This window comes from Myxine glutinosa, chromosome 1, assembly GCF_964187855.1.
Source record: "Myxine glutinosa chromosome 1, kmMyxGlut1.1, whole genome shotgun sequence".
Classification (NCBI taxonomy): Eukaryota; Metazoa; Chordata; class Myxini; order Myxiniformes; family Myxinidae; genus Myxine; species Myxine glutinosa.
Genome location: NC_136261.1, coordinates 283,437,380 through 283,461,967, shown reverse-complemented (window position 1 = coordinate 283,461,967; position 24,588 = coordinate 283,437,380). Strand labels below are relative to the sequence as shown.

At 42.0% G+C, this 24,588-nt stretch overlaps 1 protein-coding gene across 5 annotated transcripts in view; it reads left to right on the top strand.

The window, feature by feature from the left end:
* The window catches only part of GPHN (gephyrin), a 327,486-nt gene that overhangs the window by 220,395 nt on the left and 82,503 nt on the right, over positions 1 to 24,588 (top strand). For 4 of the 5 annotated variants that reach the window (XM_078767069.1, XM_078767066.1, XM_078767060.1 and 1 more), the window contains exons 9-13: positions 2,530 to 2,572; positions 7,746 to 7,883; positions 8,054 to 8,146; positions 10,890 to 10,945; positions 23,384 to 23,503. In XM_078767069.1, coding sequence (XP_078623195.1) covers positions 2,530 to 2,572; positions 7,746 to 7,883; positions 8,054 to 8,146; positions 10,890 to 10,945; positions 23,384 to 23,503 — 450 coding nt within the window. The remainder of the gene's footprint in view (positions 1 to 2,529; positions 2,573 to 7,745; positions 7,884 to 8,053; positions 8,147 to 10,889; positions 10,946 to 23,383; positions 23,504 to 24,588) is intronic. The other variant, XM_078767054.1, reaches the window with a different exon arrangement.

Genomic DNA, 24,588 nt, shown 5'->3' with positions numbered 1-24,588 from the left:
AGAAGAGGGTTGCTGGCAGATCTTGTGTGTCCTGAATGAATATTTGTAGGACAGAGCAGAACACAGACAGAGCTGGGGGAGTTTTATCATCACAAACAATCATTATATGACACAAAAAGATTGAAGCAATAATTACAGGCCCCTATTATGTCCAGCCCCAGTGTGGTGGTTACCCCTCCTGCCCTTCCCCCCCCCCCCCCCCCCCACCCTTCCCTCTCGGCACCCCTGATTTTACCCCCCAACGCAAGTCAGTTGTGACCAAATCTTCCCCATTCTTCCCTGTTGCCTGGATTCGTCAGGGAAGCAAAGTCACGGTCAGAGCGCCGATTGGTCTCCATGGATGGGCCCAATCCCTCTCATCTTCCACATGAACGTTTCACACACATTCACACGCATCACATCTCCACAACAAACTTTTTTCTTTCCTCTTTGTGGAGTAAGCTCCCTCTGGCAGTCTTTAATCAAGCCCTTCAGCACGCATGGTACAAACCTCCCTAATAAAATAGCGGTACGGAATTTTGGAACGGCGCCATATTGGTGTTTTAAAAATCCGTGACTGTGTGACGAATCAGCCCGTTCTGATATAACTGTGGTGGAAGCTGACATGGATGAGATGTGTCGAGTTCATTTTTTATTAGCACATTAAATGTGTGTTTCTCAGTCGTACTGTTCATCTTTTAAGAATGCTTTAAATATGCAATTCCTAAACAGCCCGTTACCGGATTTTGTCCCAGGTTGTGACCACAACGCGGTCATTCTCGTTTTATCAGTGATTTAATTTCAGGATCATGGTGTAACTTGTGCCTGAAGCACATGCAGGACAATGACATTTGGTGACACCTGTGTGGGGTCTGGAAACTACTAGGAGATTTGGAAAATTACGAGGAATGAAATTTGAACTGGAAAATTGCAGCAACGTAAACCATGGGCTGAGATGAGAATGTCAAACAGGCCAAAGTAGACATCGTTATAATCATCCAAAGGTCATTGTTATGAAGTCCAAACCACAGGCCAAAGTCATCGTTATAAGTCAGCCATCGATATAATCCTGCAACTTTTACTTTGTGCCAAACATGCTAAATATAGTCCTCACGATGAATGAAGGGAAGTCTTCATTCTGTGGTACGCTGTACATACGCTGGAGTGAAGGTGTTTTTTTTCAAGGTGGAATGCACTTACTGTAACTTTGTATTAAAATGCCAAATGATCGTAGAACTTTAGTGTGGTGAACGTTAAGATACATCCCATATTATTTTATAAATCTTCGACAGGATAATGCCAGAAGCAACTCGTTGGTCTTGACCGTGAACTTTGTACTTTGTACTTTGTACTTTGTACTTTGTACGTGAAGTCTTTGTACTTTGGGTCTTGCCTCAAACACCTGCCATTTCTTGTCGATCCACATATCACAGCAAGATTACCTACCCAGAGGTTTTCTTCAGCTTGGGGAAAGATACTGTGAACCTTTGGAAATTAATCTGGTTATTTTCAAAGCTCACCCCACCAAGTACATAAATTATTGAAAAGATATCTCTCTTTCTCACTCCTTCTTTCTCACTCCCTGTCTCACTCCATCTTGTTAACACCCATCCTCCCATTATTTCTCTCTCATTACTCTCTCTCTCTCTCTCTTTAACTCTCACTCTCCGTTATCTCTCTCTCCGTTATCTCTCTCTCTCTCTCTCTCTCGCTCTCGCTCTCGCTCTCCCTCTCGTTCTCTCTCTTGTTCTCCCTCTCCAGCTAACTTTTTTGCTCTCATGATCTCTGTCTTTCTTTCATGACTCTCTCTCTCTCTCTCTCTCTCTCTCTCTCTCTCTCTCTCTCTCTCTTTCTTTCTCTCTCTCTCTCTCGTTCTCTCATTCTCTCGTTCTCTCGTTCTCTCTCTCGTTCTCTCTCTCGTTCTCTCTCTCGTTCTCCCTCTCGTTCTCCCTCTCGTTCTCCCTCTCGTTCTCTCTCTCGTTCTCCCTCTCCAGCTAACTTTTTTGCTCTCATGATCTCTGTCTTTCTTTCATGACTCTCTCTCTCGTTCTCTCTCTCTCGTTCCTTCTCTTGTTCTCCCTCTCCAGCTAACTTTTTCGCTCTCATGATCTCTGTCTTTCTTTCATGACTTGATGCTTGTTTGGCTTTTGATGACATTGTTGCAGACAGTGATTCTGTCGGCCTCATGGCAATGAACCAGAACATATCTTGCTTGTCATTACACTGAAAGAATTAGATCATGGTTGATATTATTTTTTTAATTTCAGGAAAAGTAATTGTAATCAGGAAAACACATTTTGCTAAAAGCAAGGAATGCAAGAAGGGACCATCCCATCAAGTGAAATAAGACATTGTCAAAAAGACAATTGCTCAGTCTTAGTGTTTCAGCCAAGGGGCGGCCCTCATCATGGACCATTCGTTTTATGATGTTGTGTGAGGTTGCATTGTGTCATCACATTGAATTTTGTCTTTCACTGGGGGGATGTTAAATTTGCTGTTTAGTTTATATTAGAAATAATGATGATTATTATTTTTATTACTTCTTTTTAGGTGCAGTCTCGTTGCAGCAGCAAGGAAAACATCTTGAGAGCAAGTGAGTCACTCTGGATGTGAGGTGGTGTTTATAACGAACAAATTCAAAGAAGTCACAATGGATATGCTTCGACAGATTTGCTTCAGAATAAAGCAGATATGCTTGGTGGCTGAGATTATGAGTGAGATGTAATCTTTATTGTCAAGGATGTGGGTAAGATCTATAGGTGACCTAGGAATTAGTGATTCAATCTTCCTAATCCATTTCATTGCGATCATGATGTCAATAACAAATCATGAGCACTCATGCCTGATTATAATATGCAGCACCTTAGACAAGTCACTATGCCATTGTGGAATGCTACAGAAGCAGCTCTCAACATGATTAAAAATTTTGAAGTTGACCCCATTGCCAGCACACATAGCCTATTCTTTATGAAAGGCATTGTGGGATATTTAGCATCCCCAAGCAACTGCTAGAAAATTAGACAGCTGGCTTAACATCCCATTTGAAAGGACAGCACGCTCTATGATGCAATACGTTGCGCGCATAGCACCAGTGTGGCAGCTTCTAAACAAATCATATCCCAATCGGAGATGATACACAGACTAGACCGTTTAAAGGCGAGTACAATTCATCTGAACTACGTTGGCAGCCCTATCTCTGAAATACTAGGATAAGAGGTCAACGTCTATCATTTGCTCACATTTCTGTAGTACGTAGAATTGAAATACCATAAAATGGGGGGAATAGGGACAGCAAGGTGAATAGGGACACAAACTGAGAAAAAGTTCGGAAACTTTTTTCGCTGAAAATTGATAACCATACTGATTTGCTGATATTTGGGTTGAAAGTGTTCTCTTGTTTTTTTAAAAAGCAACTTATAGTCCCTATTAACCCCATATATGGGTTAAATAGGAATAAATAGGATTTTTATGGCTGTCCCTATTCACCCCGTTTTACGGGTGAATAGGGACAGTCACTAATACAAAAAAATAATAATCAAGAAACAATCCTGAGTTTCCAACTTATTGCTAAATTGATAGCTCAGATGGATGCACATAATATGCACCCATAATATAATCCACGGTGCCAATGAAAAAAAATATGGGATAAAAAGTTTCTCCAAACTGTCCCTATTTCATGATTATTATTTTTTTGTCCTCGTAACCCTATTCACCCGTAAAACGGGGTGAATAGGGACATCCATAAAAATCCTATTTATTCCTATTTAACCCATATATGGGGTTAATAGGGACTATAAGTTGCTTTTTAAAAAACAAGAGAACACTTTCAACCCAAATATCAACAAATCAGTATGGTTATCAATTTTCAGCGAAAAAAGTTTCCTAACTTTTTTTCAGGTTGTGTCCTTACTGTCCCTATTCACCCCCATTTTACGGTACCCATGCATTGCTTCATAGGAAGTAACATGTGTTATGTCAGTAGGCCATCATTTACAGTATATTTCAGCCTGCCAACGTTTGGATGTACAAGTTTCTTTGGAAAATGCAAAACACCAGAATAGTCCCAATTCACTGTTAAAATTCAATCAAAGTCTGGCTACAAGTGACGTCGTCACAACATTTTACCATTTTTAGGCATATTTCTCATTAACAGGGGTCAAACTTATCTTTGATAGTTTGGAATTATTTTCTTCATATGGAAGAAGTCGATGAAATGCTTCTAAAAGTCACAGTGCCAAAGGCTTTTGTATGTCTGAGAAAATATAACAGCTGAATTGAAATAATGATGCCAATGTGTGGTCGGGGTTCAACATGTACAGTGTGTGGTGTACAATGTCAAACCTGCTCATTTTGCTGGCATCGTGGATCATCATACTAATCTGCAATCATGACTAGGTCATTCTCAGAGACATCGGTAGGAAGTGTGGCTGTGCAACACCAACTTGACAACAACCACATGATCCATACTCACTTACCTCATTGTAGCTCTTAATGTACGAAAGGAGACGGTGGATGAGTTTTTTCACAAAGTAATTAAGGCACACTTTAAGATCACTTGGCCCATCATGCTTGTGTGACATCCACATCCCTGCTTTCCCACTAACGACAGTAATAACTAGAGAGTTCATAGAGCACGATATGTCGATACCCTGTGCAGTGTTCATGTATATACTTCAATTTTTAAAAAAACAATGATTTTAATGTTTTTTTTTAATCTGGAGGTTTAGAACTCCTAAAATAGAACGCAGCGTCAATCGGAATCAAACATATAGCCATATCGGTGTCCTCTTCTTCACCCTCTCATATGCCACATCCTCTCATGCAACATATCGATATATAGCATGGTTCATGCAAGTATTATGAAGGCGATTTATGTTCTACAGTCTACAAGTATATAATTCAATTTAAATAAAGGTTTAAAGGCGTATAAATTAATGAATTCTGGGTTTTACCACCGTTTTACCCAGTGTCTATTACATCACCCTATCTAACATGGTAAATTAGTTGTACATGCCTGTTGTTTGTGTCCTTTATAACATCCGTAAAAACAGCAGGTTTCCTGTTTGGAATGATTTTCAATTTTGTTTTGCTGCCAGGCAAACAGAGTAAAAATATTATCTCACTTCTGCGTATGCGCGATTGAGACAAATTCCGAGCCAAGGTATGGTATATATATATATATATATATATACAGCAAAACAGCAAACTTGTCTTCTTGTGTATGTTCCGATTCATGTTCAAAATTTAACATTCAATTTAAATAAGCTATTCCTCGATCGTAAACTGATAAGACGGACACGCGGACATGAACTAATTGCTTAACCCCACTTTTCGCTTTGCGTGTGCGAGGTAATTACACAGCTAACAGCAGGCAGATAATTCAGCCAGGTTACTGACACGATGGCCTACTCTTTTCTTAAGTATCCCCGATTCAAATTTGTTGTTGTTATAGGTCAATAGCCTTATACCATTTGGACCACTTTCAAACACTTTCACGTATTTCATTTGGGTAAGTGTTGGAGATTACATAACTTTATATATTCTAGAACCTAAAATTTTAGACATGAACACCAGACTTTCATTTATGAGCACAAGCATTAGCATTCGCATCGATTCGATTAATTTATAAGCAGGTTTTTGATAAACACATTTTGGGGTTATAAAGTGAGGAACATGTCCCGATTACGATTAACTTAGAGTTTATATAATGCCAAACAACTTTTTTATTCCTGTGTCACCATTGGAACCATTAGTAATTTGTGTTGTACGATTCCTCTTGATGTAACACACAAAAATAATAAATACAGACGTCATTAAGATGAAATGTGATGGTGGCCATAAACCTTATGCACTTAACTTCCAGAATTACTGCTGCTCGTTAACCTCCAACCCCTCCCCAAGCCCTCCTTCCAAATTCCCAGTTTTTCTTTCCTGAGGGTTTCCTTCTCTATCCATCTTGTCCACCCGATGCGTCCATTCCTGCCCCCATTCCTCCCCCCATTCTTCCCCACACCCATTGTTTGTCCAATTCTCCCTCTATTTTGTCCTTCAGCTCTGCTGTTGGTGTCCCCCCCCCCCCCCACCCCGTCCCCACCCCCTCTCTACTGTTCCTTTTCTTCTGTTGTGTCCTGATCCATTCAGTATTCTAGCTCTTCCACGAGCCTTGACTGTATACAAAAAAGGAGACAAAATGTATACAAATGAAGAATGAGGAGGGGAAATCCGGGTACACTGGGGCACGGCATGCATGGGACCCTCTCGTAGCTCTTCTTCATCGCCAATGATATAAAGTACCAATGTGTTGACACTTATTGCCATTGTCCAAGAATAACCGCTACAGGGGATGTCCCAATGCGCCCCATGTCCCAATGCACCCCATGTCCCAATGCACCCCATGTCCCAATGCACCCCATGTCCCAATGCACCCCATGTCCCAATGCACCCCATGTCCCAATGCACCCCATGTCCCAATGCACCCCATGTCCCAATGCACCCCATGTCCCAATGCACCCCATGTTCCAATGCACCCCATGTCCCAATGCACCCCATGTCCCAATGCACCCCATGTCCCAATGCACCCCATGTCCCAATGTGCCCCAGTTTTCTTATATAACTTTATATAAGTACCAAATTGCAAGAAAATAAGCAATACAGGATAGAAGAAAAATTTGCAATAACGAAATGAAACATTATATAGGTTTTCAACCAACTTTGCCAAAGTCCAGCCCCTGCTTTGGTTTGTTTACCTTTGCTCACCTGCCTGAACAAAGCCTGGACTTTCTCTCTCTCTCCCTCTCTCTCTCTCACCTGTGGAATCACCTCCATGTCTGTCCAATAACAATTTCCCCATCAGGACTTTAGTGTGGCTTGGTTCTCACTGCCATTTCATGGTCTCTCCCATTCCTCCCAACAATTTATTTTATTCTTGCGAACCTCCTCCATCCACTCACCTCTTTCTTTCAGATCCTGTTTGGACACATGCAATATGTTTGCATGTGCCGTCTCATGGTGTATGACACTTGTAGTCATCAACAGCATGTGATGAGCTGCAGATTAACGGAGGATGGCTTGATGATAAATTATTGTTGACATGATACCACTGTTGCAAATAAATATATTATGAAAACTAGAAGCACCCACTCCTTACGGGGGCTTTATGTGGTTATCATGATTCAAACATCTAACTCGATCAATATACCTCTCGCTGTGTAATTCAAAACACCTCACTGCACTGGAAAACGTGGGGGCAGGAACACTGTACTGTGAAGGGTGGGAGACTTATGATACCCTCTCCCACCTGAAGCGGTGTTTCACGATACACATTTACATAGAGAATTTGCATCGTCCCCAAAAACACCACCAGCAAAGATAAAAACACCCGTATGCACTAATTGAGGTCATGCTGGTCCTATGTATGAAGTCTGGATGTAATCAGCCCAGAACTGTAGGAGGAATAGCATGGCAAACAAACACCCAAACACACACACAAACAAACACACACCAGTCTGTGAACGATAGTAAGGATATCGAGACATCTCACATGCTCACCAAAGCTCACCAATAGGTGGAAAGGTTTATTCAAAACCAATTAGTTCTGGCTTTGCTAAGACAAACCAAAGATAATGTGGTGTGTGTGTGTGTGTGTGTGTGTGTGTGTGTGTGTGTGTGTGTGTGTGTGTGTGTGTGTGTGTGTGTGTGTGTGTGTGTGTGTGTGTGTGTGTATGTTGTTGATTGTGTGTGTGTGTGTGTGCGTGCATGCTAAGCAGGTCACAGTGCAGTGGATATAACCAAATCATCTCGACGTGCCCGGGCTGCCTCATTCCCATTGACTTCAATGGATAAGGCCTTTATCACCGTTCTCGAGATGACGCCTGTGCTGGGTACAGAGAATGTCAACTACCATGGTAAATTACTTAGCCAAAATCGAGGAATAACACCATGAAGAGTAATGTCAGCGGGTGTGTTGGAACCAATGCATGAACATGCTTCAGTAAAACGTATTGACACTTTAACAAGGGCTAAGCTTCTCTCCATCACGCTGTTTTGTGCCTGTGTCTGGCCTTTTCAACTGCAGATGGTTTTGGACGTGTACTTGCGCAGGATGTATTTGCCAAGGACAACCTTCCACCTTTCCCGGCATCTATGAAGGATGGCTATGCTGTGCGAGGTAGTTCATAATTTGTGGATGTACAGTAATTGCACAATTTTTTTTCCATTCTGTTTGACAAATTTTTGGTGACACTATATTTTCATATGTAGCATTTTAGAGTCCAATCCAAATTGCCCTAAATGAACGGAGGCTTCCGCAATAGGTGGACTGAAACCGTATCAGATAGAGCAGGCAGATTACACCTTCCCGAATGACATTAGGAAGCCGGTTGAGTTTTTCATCTCCAACATGAAAGCTACATGGTAATTCTGAAACTGAATCGGTTTCCACGAGCTTAGAATCCAAATTCTTAGTCCTGCCTGCTTCCTTCAGTTAGATTTGAACCCAAAACTATGGGATACCAGTTCAGTGTTCTCATCTTCACTGTACTTTAAGGTTAACTTTAAATCTTCAGACTAAAATATCTTCCCACTATTTTCTAAACATAATATAACAAAATATACAAACACTAACAAAAGTACCCGTCCCCAGTAATGGGGAAAGTCTGAGTTAATCTATCATTTTAAATTATTTAATGGACTTTCAAAAGTTTAATTGTGTTGAATTGGTGGTTTCACTCAGAGCCAAAGCTCTGATCTACTTACCCGCCCACCGTGAAATGGTGGTGCAACATCGGGTGGCGGAGGTTCAATTTGTCTAAAAACAGGGCAAAATATCCTGTTTGGGAAATAAAATTATGGCATCAACATTATTCGTGCCTGTTCTCCCATCATTTTAAAAGTGAATGTTGAGCTTTGCCTGCATGCGCAGCTTTTCAAATGCAGCGCGGGAAGCGGCTGCAGTAAACTGGAGACAGACGAACGCACGAACAGACACAAGGGTTTGCAATATTAATAGAGATAGGAATAGAATGGTTACAATTAACTGCTGTGAAGGATCCCAATGTGCTGACATTTCAGGCTTAAACGTTTGCCTTTATCCTCTTTTGCTCCGACGAGGGGTAAAGCTCAAAATATCAGCACCTTGTGATCCTCCAGGGTGTTTTAACTCTGACCTTTTTATTTTCACGTTTGTTTTCTCTTGTTCTGCCAAAGTAGGCCCCTAGTTTTGTGTTAGGTATTAGTTACTACATTTGTATATACATATATATTTTTATTTTTTTTTATTTTTTTTGGGATACTATGTCAAGGCTCGTGTAAGAGCTAACACATATAACATATCATAAAGGCAGCGGGTGACAAGAGGGGGAGAGAGAAAGGGAAGTACAACAACAATAGAGAACAGGGACATCAGCAGATCTGTGGAAAGGAGAGGACTGGGGCGGGGTACACGGGATAAACAAGATGGACACGACAAGGACTTTCAAGAGAAATAAAACGGAATGTAAAGGAGGTGGATTTGGGGTGGATTAACGGGGGTAGAAAATATCAATGTTTTAGATGGGGAAAGATGGAGGGAGGAGTGGGATTGAAGAGAGAGTGGGACTTTGTTCCAGAGGTGGGAGAAAAGAGGAATGAAAGAGTGAAGGTGAGCAGAGAGTCTTGATTTTGGCAGTTTCACCAGAAGGGGGTTTGTGGCAGATCTTGTGTGCTGAAGGAATATTTGGGGGACAGAGCACAGACAGAGCTGGGGGAGCTGGGCCAGAGAGGAGTGGGTGGAAGACAGAAAGGCCACCAACCTGCATGCGGTGAGAGAGAGAAAAGCCCTCAGAATCAGCTACATTGCAGGAGATTCCAATGATTCTGAAAGCTTTGGTTTCAACAGCGTGAAGTTGAGCTAGGTGTGAGGCAGGAACACTGGCCCAGAGGGGGGAACAGTATTCCATCAAGCTGCGGATTAAAGTTTTGTATGTGATGAGGTGCCAAGAAAGGATTTCGCACGACGGAGGATGCCCAGTTGGCGACTGGCTTTGTAGGCCAGCTTGGAAATGTGGTTTTCCCAGGAAAGATCATGGCAGATAGTGAGATCCAAAAACTTGAGCTGATTGTTCTTCAAAATGTCCAAAAGCAAAAGCTTGTTGAGTATTAGATTAATAGTTTCATATTCATCCTTGTACATGCAATTGACACCAACAAAATGGGGTTAATTTTATGTCCCGATTCTACAGACAGTGAGATAGACATGCTGCGATGATGAGGGATTTTGAAAGTTTTGATTTTCTGCAGTGACATTATTTTTGATTTCCTTTCCACTGCCAAAATGAATAGCTTCGATGAATGATGCACAACAGCAGAAGGAACAGTTGTCTGAGAGATTTGACATCCTCGTACCCACTGTGAATAATGAGCAGGATGAACAACTTATCCGCATCACAAAATAATTTATGCCAAGCTGCAACAGAAGGCTGCTGTTGGAACATTTGGCTAACACACAGGAATACAATGTTGAATAATGAACAGATAAGTAAGAATATGTTGCCTGCTTAATACGTAATGTAATTCATATATGGAAAATGTAGACCCCTCATTGCTTCCTGACATATTTGATTAAGTATTTAATTCTTCTGTAATGTTTAGTACTTCACATTTAGGAAAAGGCACTTTTTGAGAAATGTACTAATGTAACCGATATCAACCCAGCATTGCTTGACTCATCTAAGCACATATGGCTCATAATGCTGTGATTCCACATTAAAATGCCATTTACTCTTTCAATTTTTCCATTGTCTCCTGTCCTTGTAATATATGTAAAATAGACTAATGTCCTATATCCTACACAAAAGTGGTACAAGCTCCTCCATGAACATTTTGTCACTGTAGAAAAATTGATATGTGTGACCTGTGTGTCCTTGCTGTCACAGCTGCAGACGGGCCTGGAGATCGGTTCGTCATTGGGGAATCAAATGCGGGAGAGCCGGTAAGCGGGCGGTCACCTCTACTATCGCTGCTGGATGCATTGAATCTGTTGTATATACACACATGCTGCCAAGCTGTTCCTTTATAGACGATTAGCCTCTTAAGAATTTCTCATTATTGTTCTGTAAAGGTCCATGTTTGAATGTTTTTCAATGTTTATTTAGCATTGCAACATTGCTCCCACAATAATACTTTCACCAAAGGCATAATCTTTTGATTTAATGATTGATTATACTGTTTTTTAGTGCTCGAGCAAGGCACTGATGGGGACAGGAGGATAGGTTTTTACAACATGCGTACTGATCATGGGCTGACATAGCTGTCTCGTCTGGATTTGAATCCGAACCCAGCTATAAACTGTTCACCACCATCTGTCATCCAAAACCATGATCTTTTCTACCCCTGTTAAATCCTCTCTTCCATAAACTCTCTCCCAAGCCCACCCACATCCTCCAAATATCCAGTTTTTCCTTCCCGAGAATTTGCTTCTGTATCCATCTTGTCCGCCCCATGTGTCTTCCCATACCCCTCATTCCTCCTCATATCCCTTATTTTGTCCAAATCTTATTTTATCCTTTAACTGCCAATGGTGTTTCACTCCTTTCTTCCTACTATTCCTTTTGTTCTGTTATCTCCTGATCCATTCTGTGTTCTAGCTCTTCCAGGAGCCTTGACTTTGCATTCAAAAAACGGTCATTCCGGTGGTTCATGGGCAGTGTGATTAATCAATGTGTTTGCCGTCCCTCGGATGGACGTTAAACAGGGTGTCCCATCTACTGACATTAGTTGGTGGACGTTAAAGATCCCACAGTGTCTTTAACAGTGTCTTAAAACAGTCAATGTCTTAAAACAGTCACGTGACACCTCAAAAAAGTAAGCAAGCTATTGCCACCACCATGGCGAAATTCCAAATTTCTGCCATAACTACTGCTGGGAGAGGGATGGCAAACCACTCAGCATGACTCTGGCCTAAAACTGTTTTGGCAGAACCAATACAGAGTATGGTATATCAGCCAGTCATATTAATCGTGATCTTATTATCATTCTCTGTTAAAGCCTTTGTGTCTAATTTTTCTCCGTGATATGTATCCTTGTGATTGTATTAGTCCATTCCCCGCGCTGCGGACCTGAAATTTCAATTTATCATCCAATTGACCTGAAATTTCAATTTACCATTTGAGTTTTGGCATCAAATTTTCAACAAAGCTCTATTATGAGAATATGGATAAGGCAAATTAATAATGTGATCAAAAGGTCAAAGGTCAGCGTCACATAAAATCGTCAACTTTTATCCGAATGACCTGAAATTTAAAGAATTTGCATATTGAGTCACTGAATTGGTTCACCAATCAAAACCAAGAAGCAGATTGTTTATTTTTTTTTAGATCAAAAGGTCAAGGTTGCATAAATTCGCCAATTTCCACCCAATTAGCCTGAATTTTAAAGAATTTGCATATTGGGTCACTGAAATGGTTCACCAATCAAAGTTAGAAGCTGATTGGGTTTTTTTAGATCAAAAGGTCAAAGGTCAAAGTTGAATAATTCTGCCAATTTCACCCAATTAGCCTGAAATTTAAAGAATTTGCATATTGGGTCACTGAAATGGTTCACTAATCAAAAGCTAGGAACCAATTGCTTCTTTTTTTTTAGATCAAAAGGTCAAAGGTAAAGTTTGCATAAAATCACCAATTTTCCCCCGATTGACCTGATATTTTAAGAATTTGCATATTGAGTCACATAATTAGTTCACCAATAAAAAGCTAGAACCTGATTATTTATTTTAGATCAAAAGCTCAAAGGTCAAGGCTGCATAAAATCGACAATTTTCATTTTGTATTTTTTAAACTGTTTTCCTCATGTTTAGATTTATGATAGAAGGAGACGTCTGAATACAAACGGACGCGGATGGGCTTTGCATTTTCAGATGCTTTCTAGTATTGTTTTGTATTTGATGTATTCATGTACTTTTTATTTAAAAACTGTGTAGAGAGTAATGTGACCAAGTATAATTTCCCTTATATTGGACTAATAAGTATTTGAATTAAGTTGAAATTGAATCTTGAGTGAAATAACTCTCAGGGACATTCACTGAATGGCAAACAGCTTGTCACCAATAAAATTAGGTCTGTTGTTTGAGTTATTACCACAATATGAATAGATGGGCAGTTTCCTTTTAAAATACATAGCTGGGGCCATGTTGAGCCAGATTGGGTTGACCCCAAGCCCTAGAAAAAAGTTTGAAAAATGGAAAAATGAAGGTACTTCCATATGCTATCTCCAAAATACTGCTCTTGTCCTTTTGCCTTTACAGTAATATTAGGTTGAGAAAAGTTTGAAACTCTTCCATTCACTCAGTAAATTCTATAATTGAAAAAGCTGGAATTACAAGTCGGTAGAGCATCCACTCACTTTGTTCACAGCATATGTTGAAGTGATGAAGAAGAAGCTTGAAAATAGATTATTTTGAAAAAGAAGAAGCTTGTAAAAAAACGGGCAGCCATGTTGGATTTAATGAAACCGAAAAAAATGTTGTTCTCTGAAACCCCTGAACAGATTGAAGTGAACGTTTAGATGTATGATTGACTACACATGGGGAATGAAGTTTGATAATGATGATGTAATTGGTGACGTCACGTGTCTTCCACGGGGGATTAAAGTGAAAAAGCTTTTAAAATCTTCTCTGAAACCGCTGAACTGATGGATGAGAAACTTTAAATGACAATGTGTCCGATCAAAGAAGGGTTGTATCAAAGCGGGGAGACTTGGGCCCCATCCATAACTGCTCACAGTTATAAAGCACACTTGTAGTTGTTTATGGAATCAATAGTTTACAGGTCAAGGTCATTGCTAATGTGAAAAATACATTTGTAGCCATAACTTTTGAACGGATAATTGTAGCTTCAAACCGGTGGCAAAATGTTCCTCGTCAAATTATCTTTCAGGAACATGATGTGTCCTCTCAGATTTGATGTGTGACCTCTATTTTCATGTTTATTTCATTTATGTAATTTAGCCTTAATATGCACAAAATTGTATGATGTACACTCGTTTCATTTTTTTAATCTTTACTTTATTTGCACCATTTTACTTAAATTGCTAAGCGTGAGTTGCACTGCAATCAAAATTCATTGAGAAAACTTATCTTCTTATGCTCTTTCTTCTCCTGCACTACTTCTACTTCTTCCCTTGCTTCCTCTTTTACCCCCTCTCCATCTTCTTCTTTATACTCATATTTCTTCATAATGTTTTGGTTCAAATAGCATGTTCATTGCCACAACATTTATGTGTGCAAGCTCTAATTTAAACTAGTGCAAGCCATACATTTTACAATCTTATCATAAAAATGTGTGTGTGTCTCCCCCATAACTTAAAAACCATGAAACCTAGCAGCCCAAAACTTTGCATGCATACTAAGGGAACTCCAAGGGATGAATGAATGAAAACTGGGTGTTTCGATAAATTTAAACACCCCTTTTGAAGAAAATGAACTCATCCCATCATACAAAACGGGCTTATCCTTGGCCAGCCCACTGTCACCTCGCTGGGGTCTTAAGCGGTCTTTTTGGATTCGGATTCTACTTTTATTATCCATTTTTAATGTATACGTACAACATGGAATCACAGTTTTTGTAATCAGTGCGTTGAGATACGAACTTGGCTGACAGGATGACCTCAAGGTACCCACACTCACCTCTAAGCTGTCTAGCCTGGGTTTGAATCTCAGCCAGCTATAAAATGTCATGCTGGTTGATGGACGTTTAGGATCTGAATGGTAAAAAAATCTTTATTATGGTTTACTATGTTTTTTTTATTATGGTAAAAAAAATGTGATCCTATAAAGTTTTGTCGCAATTAAACTTGGGAGCTCAGAGGAGTAGCGTCACAATCGTTTAGGATCCGAAAATGTCAGACTGGGTTAATCATCAATATGTGCCATCCCTCCGATGGACATTAAACTGGGAATTCCATCTTCTGACATTAGTTGATGGACGTTTAGGATCCCCACGGTGTCCTTCACAAAGAGAAGGCGAGCTATCACCGGCACCCTGGTCGAGTTCCAAATTCCGGCCCAAACTACTGCTGGGAAGGGAATGACAAACCACCCAGTATAACCCTTGCTCAGGAAGCTGCTTTGGCAGCACAGATGCTCAGTAACAAGTATGGCACAGGAAATATCAAATAAATGTAACAACTGATAGTCAGGGGGGGACTGTGTTGTGATATAAAGACCCATGGGATTTAAATGATTAGAACATGCCACCTACCTAGGTAGACTATTTAGGTCCCAAGGAGTAAGAAAATCCATGTTGGCAAAATTGGAAGTGTTGCAGATGGCGGCCATCTTGGATTTCAATTTGATGCTCATGAAGATATGAAACATACAGTGGATTCACTTGGAATCCTGGATAAGATGAGTGAATTTGATGAAGCTATAGCTAACAGACCACTGGCACGGGCCATCTGCCAGTATATGACAATAGTTTTGGAAATGCTAACGTACATAAGAGCAGTGCGAAGCGGTGACTGGATGCTTCATCTTGATGCAACGGAAACGTTTGTAAAGTACTTCTTTGCCCATGACAAGTTGAACTATGCCCGCTTGCTTTCTGTGTACTTGGCAGACATGAAAGCTTTGGCCAAATCAGATCCAGAAATATGGGCCGAGTTTATGGATGGAAATTGGGTTGTCTAGCGGCTTTACCCTGGTGTTGGGCTAGCGGCTAGGGTGCCGGCTTAGGATCCTAGGATCCTGGGTTCGAATCCCGGTGGATCGCTGAATTAACGCCAGGGGGTTTGACTCAGCCTGTCATCCTTCCGAGGTCGGCTAATTGAGTACCAGTTCACTGGTAATTCCCTGTTTGTCGTTAAAGGCGGCAAAAAGGGTTGGTGTCAGGAAGGGCATCCGGCCGTAAAACATTGCTTCAAAAAAGGGGACCAGAAAAAAAAAACAACAACCACGGTTCCCGAAAAAGGCCAACCCCCGCTTTGCGGGGAAAAATGGCCTCTAAAAAAAAAAAAAAAAAAAAAAACAAGAACATCAACCCATTCTGTGCAATTGGTCCCGATCACGCTCTCGAGCGGATGATGAAACCGGATGATGAAAGTACTTGGTGGACTCATTGGTATTACACTCAGCCCCTTGGCCCGCGCAAAGTTCTTCTTACTGGCACCAGATCTTGCCCGGCTTGCAAAAGAAGCAGAGGCAATAGCTGTTGTACCAAGAAACCAAACAATGAAGCAGCATCATGAGAATACAGATGCCAAAACCAAACTACAGGTGAAGAACGTAGCTGCACTGAAGGATACTATAAACAAGTTCACAAACCCCTTTACAGATGAATGTGAGCAGTTGATCAATATGGTTACCAAAGCCGTCATGCCAGAGAGAGTCCTACATGACATTTGCAGAAGAACACAGATTGGAGAGGAGTGTTTTGCTCAATTTGTTTCAGATAGAATCACTACAAACAATGTCAACATTTGGGCGCCAATGAAGAAACAGAAGTTGCAGATGTGGTCGTCAAGTGCGATGAAAACTCAGACAAAAATTGAAGACAAAATTGTGGAACTCCAGGAAGATTGGGCACTGTTTGCCCGTTTACTGGTAGTATCCAAAGCAAGAGATATTGACCTTAAGCAAGCTGTTGGTACATATGAATTTTCTGTAGTACCGAAGTCGTTGTTTGCAGCCTATGGTTCACTCCTTCACACCACATCGAAGAGTGACCTGATGTTGATACTAGAAAACCTGCCAAAGGTTGAAGCAGTGACCCAGGAAAATAATAACCAAAGAGTTGATCAAGCTGGAGTCAACTATAAGTGTGTTGCTGTCATCGATGCAATGGCTGATTTACAAACATTGGACAAGCCAGAATGCATCAAAACCTGTCATGACCTAGCAAACCACTTCATTGGACCTCACTGGCAGAAGTATGGTGACTACGACGAGGTACATTTGGTGTTTGACTGTTATGACACTGGAGAATCTCTGAAAGCTTCAACCCGTGAGAGACGTTTGGGTGGTAACAGGGCAGTGGCGTATCATATTACTGATTCCACATCAATTGGCAAACTAAGCATGCAGCAGTTGCTTGCCCATGTGTCAACGAAAGATGCATTAACCACCTATTTGGCTGAAAAGATACTGCAACATGATGTAACAATGGGCAAGTCCCTTGTGGTTGCCTGGCGGAATAAGGCAAGAGCTACACATAGAGCAGTAGTTGACCTCTCAAGTAGTCAAGAAGAAGCAGATACCAAACTCATTATGCATTCCATTGATGCTTCTGTAAATGGTGCTACCTCTCTAGACATCCGCTCACCAGACTAATTTTCAGAATTATTGGAATCTCCCGCGATGAAGCTATCTCTGAGGGCCTTTCACTCACTCACCGCAGGCAGGTAGGTGGTCTTTCTGTCTTCTACCGACTCCTCTCCGGCCTTGCACCCCCAGCTCTCTCTGTGCTCTGTCCCCCAAATATTCCTACAGGTCGCACAAGATCTGCCAGCAACCCTCTGATGGTTAAACTGCCGAAATCTCGGCTCTCTGCTCACCTTCACTCTTTCATTCCTCTTTTCTCCCGCCTCTGGAACAAACTCCCTCACTCCCTTCAATCCCACTCCTCCCTCCAGGTCTTTAAAACAGCTGTTCACCACCATCTCTTATCTTCCCCCATCCAAAACCTTGATCTTTTCTACCCCCGCTAATTCACCCCAGATCCACCTTGTTTGAAATTCCAACTTCTTTCCTGGAAGTCCTGGCAGTGTCCATATGTTTTATACCTCTCCCACCGCCCCCTTCCCACGCCCCCCCCCCCCCCCCCCCCAAAGCCCTCGCCCTCTCTCAGATCTCTCGATGTCTCCATGTCTCTCGGTCCCTGCTCTCAAATGTTGTGTTTGTGTCCTTCCCCCTCTCTCCCCATCTTGTCCCCATCTTATGTAGGACATGTACGGACATGTAGAGATGAGAGTGGGGGAGAGAGGGAAGGGGATGAGATAGGGGAGGAGGAGGATGGTGGGAGAGAGAGGTAAGGGGTGAGGGGGAGAGGGGAGGGAAAGAGAGGGGAAGTAGAGAGAATATGGGGGGGGGGGAGATAGAGAAGGGTGGGAGGGGAAAGGAGGGGATAGGGAGGATTTGGAGGGAGGACAAAGAAGTTTCCAACTGTCCACCCCATTCCTCCCTACTCCATTGTTTGTCCACTTCTCCCTCTATTTTGTCCTTCAACTCCACTTTTGGTGTTGCCCCCTGACCCCCACCTTTTCACTACTGTTTCTTTTGTCCTGTTGCATCCTGATCCATTTAGTGTTCTGGCTCTTCCACGAGCCTTGGCAACCATTGTATGGGCTTGATGAGCCAAATGGTCTCATATTTATTTGTCTTATTTGTGTTGAAGTTCTTTGGAAAGGAAGTCATCTATTATATATTGCAAACTGTGGTGTCTGTCCGTGTATTCGCCTGTCTCCCATTTACGGCGGCCACTTCCATTTTAACCACTATGTTTGAAAAACTCAACAAAACCTCACTTTTGAAATGACAGGAGAACAGACCTGAGTAATGTTGATAGCAAATTTTATTTCGCAGCCAGGATATTTTACCCTCTTTTTAGACAAATTCAACCTCCCTATGTTGCACCACCATTTTACAGTGGGCGGCATAAGTAGTGCAGACTTTGGTTATGGGCGAAAGCAAGACTGTAAAACAATTGACCTTTTTAAAGCCCATGGAATATTATTTAAATTGATAGATTAACTTGAACTTTTCCTGTCACTGGGGACTGATGCTTTTGCTAGCTTTTCCCATCACTCTGGACAGGTACTCTTCTGAGTCCTCTATATAAAAGCAAATGAGACGTTTGTTACTTGCGAGAATTGAAGATTTTTCAAGTGTATTGGTTGGTCGATTGTGTTATTCTGTCTGGCTGTTTGTTTGTCTGTTCCTTTGTATGTCAACCTAGGTCACAATTTTAAACATATCTTCATGAAACTTCACCAATGGTAGAGTTCGTTATAAGGAAGAAGCATATTGATTTGAGGCCAAAGGTCACAAATTTTGTCAAATCATACTAAAACACGCCATTTCGTGTCTGTCTATCCGTCCGTCTGTCTGATGAATTTTTGACGCTAATACATTCCATCGTTACTCATGCAATCTCAACCAAACTTGACAGGATGACCAAGGGTTACATAATGAAGGTTGTCGTGTATTCATTTGCCCCCCTCCCCAAGGGGGTTTTCTCCCCCGAGCGGGTTTTCCCCGCCATTCTCGTCAATGGTATTGCGTGTTGAGGTGTATATCAATGTTAAATTAGCTTTATCGTGGCATCTGTCCAAAGACTCTTTCAATAAAAAAAATTAATGACAGTCGCATATTGTTAATGTTATTACTGCACATCGGATTTTTATGTGAAAAAATAAAAAATATTTTTTCACATAAAACCGCTTTTTTGCGCGCAAAATTTTTTTTTGCTATTTTCGGAGAAAAACAAATATTTCGCCCTTTTTCGGGAAAAATAAAATAAAATGCCCGTTTTGGTCGAAAATGTCTGGCAATGCTAAAAAAGATTAGGGAATTTTTCGAAATTTTTAACTGCGATCGAAATGTTTAACTGCGATCGAAATTTTTAACTGCGATCGATCTCAAAAACAAAACGTTGCGTCCACTTGCGTGCGTTGCGTCCCCAGCGTGTACAGCAGTGAGGCGGTGTACTACAGTGAGAGAGTGTACACAAAGTGTGAACAAGTCTCCTATCAAGATGAGTGCTGCTCTTCGTGACAAGTGGCTGAAGGAATTCAACGCTGGCGGCGATGGGGCCACCTTCAAGTACGTGTCGAGTGACACGGCTTTCTGTCGAGCTTGTGAAAAGACTTTCCGGGCGAAGCAGAAGTCTGAGCTGGCCCAACATGTCCGAGGAGACCGCCACAAGAACAACTTGGCCTTGAAGAAGAAGAGGACGGTCACGCAAGCCACCATGGAGGACTTTGGTGGCGGAAAGAGGCACAAGTGCGACGTCGTGGCTCAGGAGCTGTGCCAGGCCATGCTGGCCGCTGGCATCCCATGGTCGAAATTGGAAAACCCTGCCCTCCGGTTGTTCCTGGAGAAGCACATCACTCTCCAGATCCCCGATGAAAGCTGGATTCGAAAGCACTACCTCGACAAGTGCTACGACGAGGCCTTGGCGGGGTTCCGTGCCGACCTCGGACAGCAGCCCATCTGGCTGTCCGTCGACGAGACGACCGATTCGGCAGGTCGATATGTGGCCAACATCATCGCGGGACGCTTGTCCAAGGAGGGGTACTTTCGTCCCCACCTCGTCCAGTGCATGTTTCTGGAGAAGACCAACTCTGGGGAGATCGTGCGCGCAGTCAACGACACGCTGCGCTATCTTTGGCCTGATTTCAAGCCGGAGTGCCTCAAGGTCCTCGTCAGCGACGCCGCACCCTATATGATCAAGGCCGGCCATGCCCTGAAGGAACTCTTCCCGGACTTGCTGCATGTGACTTGCGTTGCCCACGCGCTCCACCGTGTCTGCGAGACAGTCCGAGAAATGTTCAAGGACGTCAACGACCTGATTGCCACGACGAAGAAGGTGTTCGTCAAAGCCCCGTCGCATGTTGTCCTTTGGAAGGAGCAGCAGCCCAATCTTTATCTCCCCCCCCCCGGAGCCCATTCTGACTCGGTGGGGGACGTGGATCGACGCCGCGGTGTTTTACGCCGAGCACTTCGAGGCCGTCAAGGACATTGTGGACCAGCTGAACGATGTCGACGCGATGGCAATCCGGAGTGCCAAGGACCTGTTCGGAAAGGCGGACATCAAGCTCAGTTTGGTCTTCTTAAATGCCCACGTGTTGTTCATCCCGAAGATCCTTAAGCAGCTGGAGGAGGCCGGCATGGAGCTGGCCAAGGCCTTCCAGCTCCTTGATCAGGCCAAGGAGGAGCTCGAAAAGATCCGAGGCTGCCGTAAGGAGATCCTGCTCACCAAGTTCAAGGCGGTGCTGCAGCGCAATCCCGACATTGGTGTGCTGAGGACAGTGGCTTTGATCCTGGATGGAGATCAGCACGGATCTGAGGTTGGTGTGCCGGCTGGAGTCAAGCTTGCCGACATCCCCCTCTTGAGGTACTGCCCCATCGTCAGCGTCGACGTGGAAAGGTCCTTCTCCGTCTACAGAAACGTCCTCACCGACCGCCGCCACCGCCTCACCAAGGAGAACATTACCAAGATAATGATTTCAAACACCTACTTTAACCGTTCCTAAAAGGGTCTTGTCAATTTCTTCTAGTCCTCTACTTATCAAACAATGCGGTTGCAATAAAGGTACCTGAACGTCATTTTGTACCTGTTTACTAGCCCAGAGTGCTTAATGTTGTGCAGGAAAAAGCTTACCATTTTTTGTTCTTTTTTTGACTGATTTCTGAAAAACTTGGTAATAATAAAAAATGAATAAAACGGGGGAAAAAAATATTTCGGGATTTTTTCACATAAAAAAAAAAAATTCCCGCTTTTCAAAACATAAAAGGCCTATTTTCTTAACATAAAAATCCGTAGTCTTATTACTTATTACAGTCCGTAGTCCGTAGACTTATTACAAAACAATATTAATACTAATAATGTCCCACTTCCCCAAGGCGTTTTTCCTGCAGTGATAACGTTTATAAATAGCTTATAGTTATAATGGTGTTTCCGTGGGAGCAACGGCTTCTACAGGAAGTAAAAATATTACAAACCACAAACACGTATGCTTAGCTTTTTAAACAGTCGCTAATGCTCTTTATAACACGAAATGAAGAAATTTGGAGGAATCTCGACATCCGTGAAGTAAGGTTTACTTACAGAACTGAGCGAAGATCTACTGTACTATATATAACCCACAAATGTTGGGTTAATAACATGGCCCTTTCTGCCGCTACCATGGCATTTTTCGTAGCGAACTTTTGAAACTCACTCCTGCTGTTTCATACGAAACTGAAAGGGAGCAGCTCGGGTTGTGCTCCTTCACCAAGCAGCTAGCTAGCGCTTGCCAAGCCAGCCGGTCTTTAACGGTTTTGAATGGAGTGCTTGCTCAAATGCTTAAACCACTTGGCGATGTCTCCACAGGAAACTTGGTAAATGAACACACACCCAATGTTCTTGAGATCCGGCCATAGATCGACTGTAATATACATACCCCAAATAGGAATGACCCTTTTTTCCGCTCCCATTGTGAGCGGGTGTACTCGTTTCTAAAATTCTCAATTGTCATCCGATTGATTTAAAATTTGAAGAGGATTTGCTTATCAGGTCACTAAATTCAACCACCAATTATATTTGAGGTCAACATGCACCAAAAGGTCAACATAGGCCAAAGGTCAACAACTTAGGTACGATTTCTAAAATACTCAATTTTCATCCAATTGGCTTGAAATTTGAACAGGATTTTCATATCACGTCACTGAATTCAACCACCAATTATTTTTGAGGCCTAAAGGTCAACATGGGCAGCATTTCTAAAATTGTTAATTTTCATCCGATTTACTTGAAAGTTGAACAGGATTTGCATATCATGTCAATGAATTCAACCTCCAATTATTTTTAAGGTCAAATTTGTTTTAGGGATTTCACAAGTATCATGCTCTGCATGACATCTTGTTTGTTTGTATGTGATGCTATTCCTCTGAGCTCCCAAGTTTAATTGCGACAAAACTTTATAGGATCACTTTTTTTTTTTTACCATAATACACCTCACTCAGGGTTTTAAAGTCATTTTCTCACAACTTGTAACTTATAAACACACGAGTCACCACCTGTCACGGGGAAGGGATGAGGTGGGAGTCTGTAGGGAGGGAGTTGAATGGAAGGAGGGAGGGGAAGGGATGGGAGGAGGGACCCAGCATTGCCCGGCACCGTTGGGTACCTTTGCTAGTTTGTAATAAGTTGGGGAAGTTTGACCCCCTCAATTTCATACATTAATCATTAAAAACTGTACAAAGACGGGCTGAGATGTAACGTGACAGCTGTAGAGGAATTCTGCTCATTAACAAAGTCAGATATTCAAACAGGGAAAGATGAAAATAAACTACAAACAGACATGAACAGTTAAGGGGGAGGATAAAGTTTAAGTTTTTATTCAGAAGAGAATCAAGTGGACGCAGACAACATTTGTCAGCTTGAACAAGAACAAGGCTTTAACATTATGAGCAGTAAAAAGCACATTATTATTTTGACAAATACAGGAACATATAGAATAGAACAACCAAAAACAGAGAAAAGATAACTAAATGGACAATTTATTTAATGTCACCGGTGTAGCTCAAATGGAGATACCCATCGAATGAGTACTGTACCAAGAATCCTTGCACTTGTAATCCTCACACTATAAGAATATCAAATAGATGTGAATGCTGGACAAGTCACCATTTTATATATATATATATATATATATTTACTTGTGTATGTATGTGCAGCCCAGCCAGACGGTGATGCCAGGCCAGGCGATGAGAGTCAGTGTAGGATCACCAATACCATGTGGAGCTGATGCTGTCGTCCCTATGGAGAACACAGAGCTCCTCAAAGAATCAGATGATGTATGGAGCTCAGAACTATGCTGCTATTACAATGTCCTCACACTACTACAGCTCTCACACTCGTCATTTGCCTCTTATATGAAGACATTTACATTAGTGCTGTTTCCTCTCCACAGTTTCTCTTAAGCAACAAATTCCTCTACGCTGTAACTATTGGAGGAGTCCCCCCTGAGGATATTTGTCTAATGTCATTTCACAAGACAATTTCCAACATTGTTTCAAGACACGTCATGAAATTTTTTTATGGACAATCTTTATATGATTAGTATTATTATGATTGTCGTTTATTTTAACTTGTGAAATGTATTTATGTTCCCTCAGCACTTCCTTTTTTTAAAGTAATCTTCTTTGAGGAATTAAAGAAAGGATAATGTACTGACACATTGAACAACTGACAGGATGTGCAATAATATGTCTGTTTCACCTGGTCTGGTATACAAGTGAAAGACAACACAATATGGTTGACTGTTACATGAGATGTGTACTAAATACTACCTGTGAAATGGCAGCACCGTCAAAAGTTTCCCGAACTTGACTTTTAAAACATTTACTGTCTCCCTGCCACAATTTTTCAGATAGTTACATGTGGCTTCAATCAACTGCTGTGTAGATTTCATTTCAAACACTTTGGCGAGAAAAAACTTAATTTGGCTAAAGTTGGGATCCAGAAAAGAAACCTGGTTTGCGGCCTGGGCCCAACGGCAGTTAACCCCTTCATGATTCCAACCTCCCATCTTCTCCCCCAAAACACATGTTCTGCCAGGTACCCACCCTTCATCACAAACACACACACATGTACCCACCCTTCATCTGCTCAACCCCTGCCTGGCCCCTGCACTCATATTCCTACACCCATTGTAAAGCAGGTTAATTTTACCCGACTGTGACATAATGTCCTGACAGCAACTCAAAGCATTACAAGAAGAACATGTGAGTCAGATGTTTTTATACGTGAGAGTGTAGAGGAAGCTCTGACCAGTCTCTCTCTCTCTCTCTCTCTCTCTCTCTCTCTCTCTCTCTCTCTCTCTCTCTCTCTCTCTCTCTCTCTCTCTCTCTCTCTCGCTCTCGCTCTCGCTCTCTCTCAC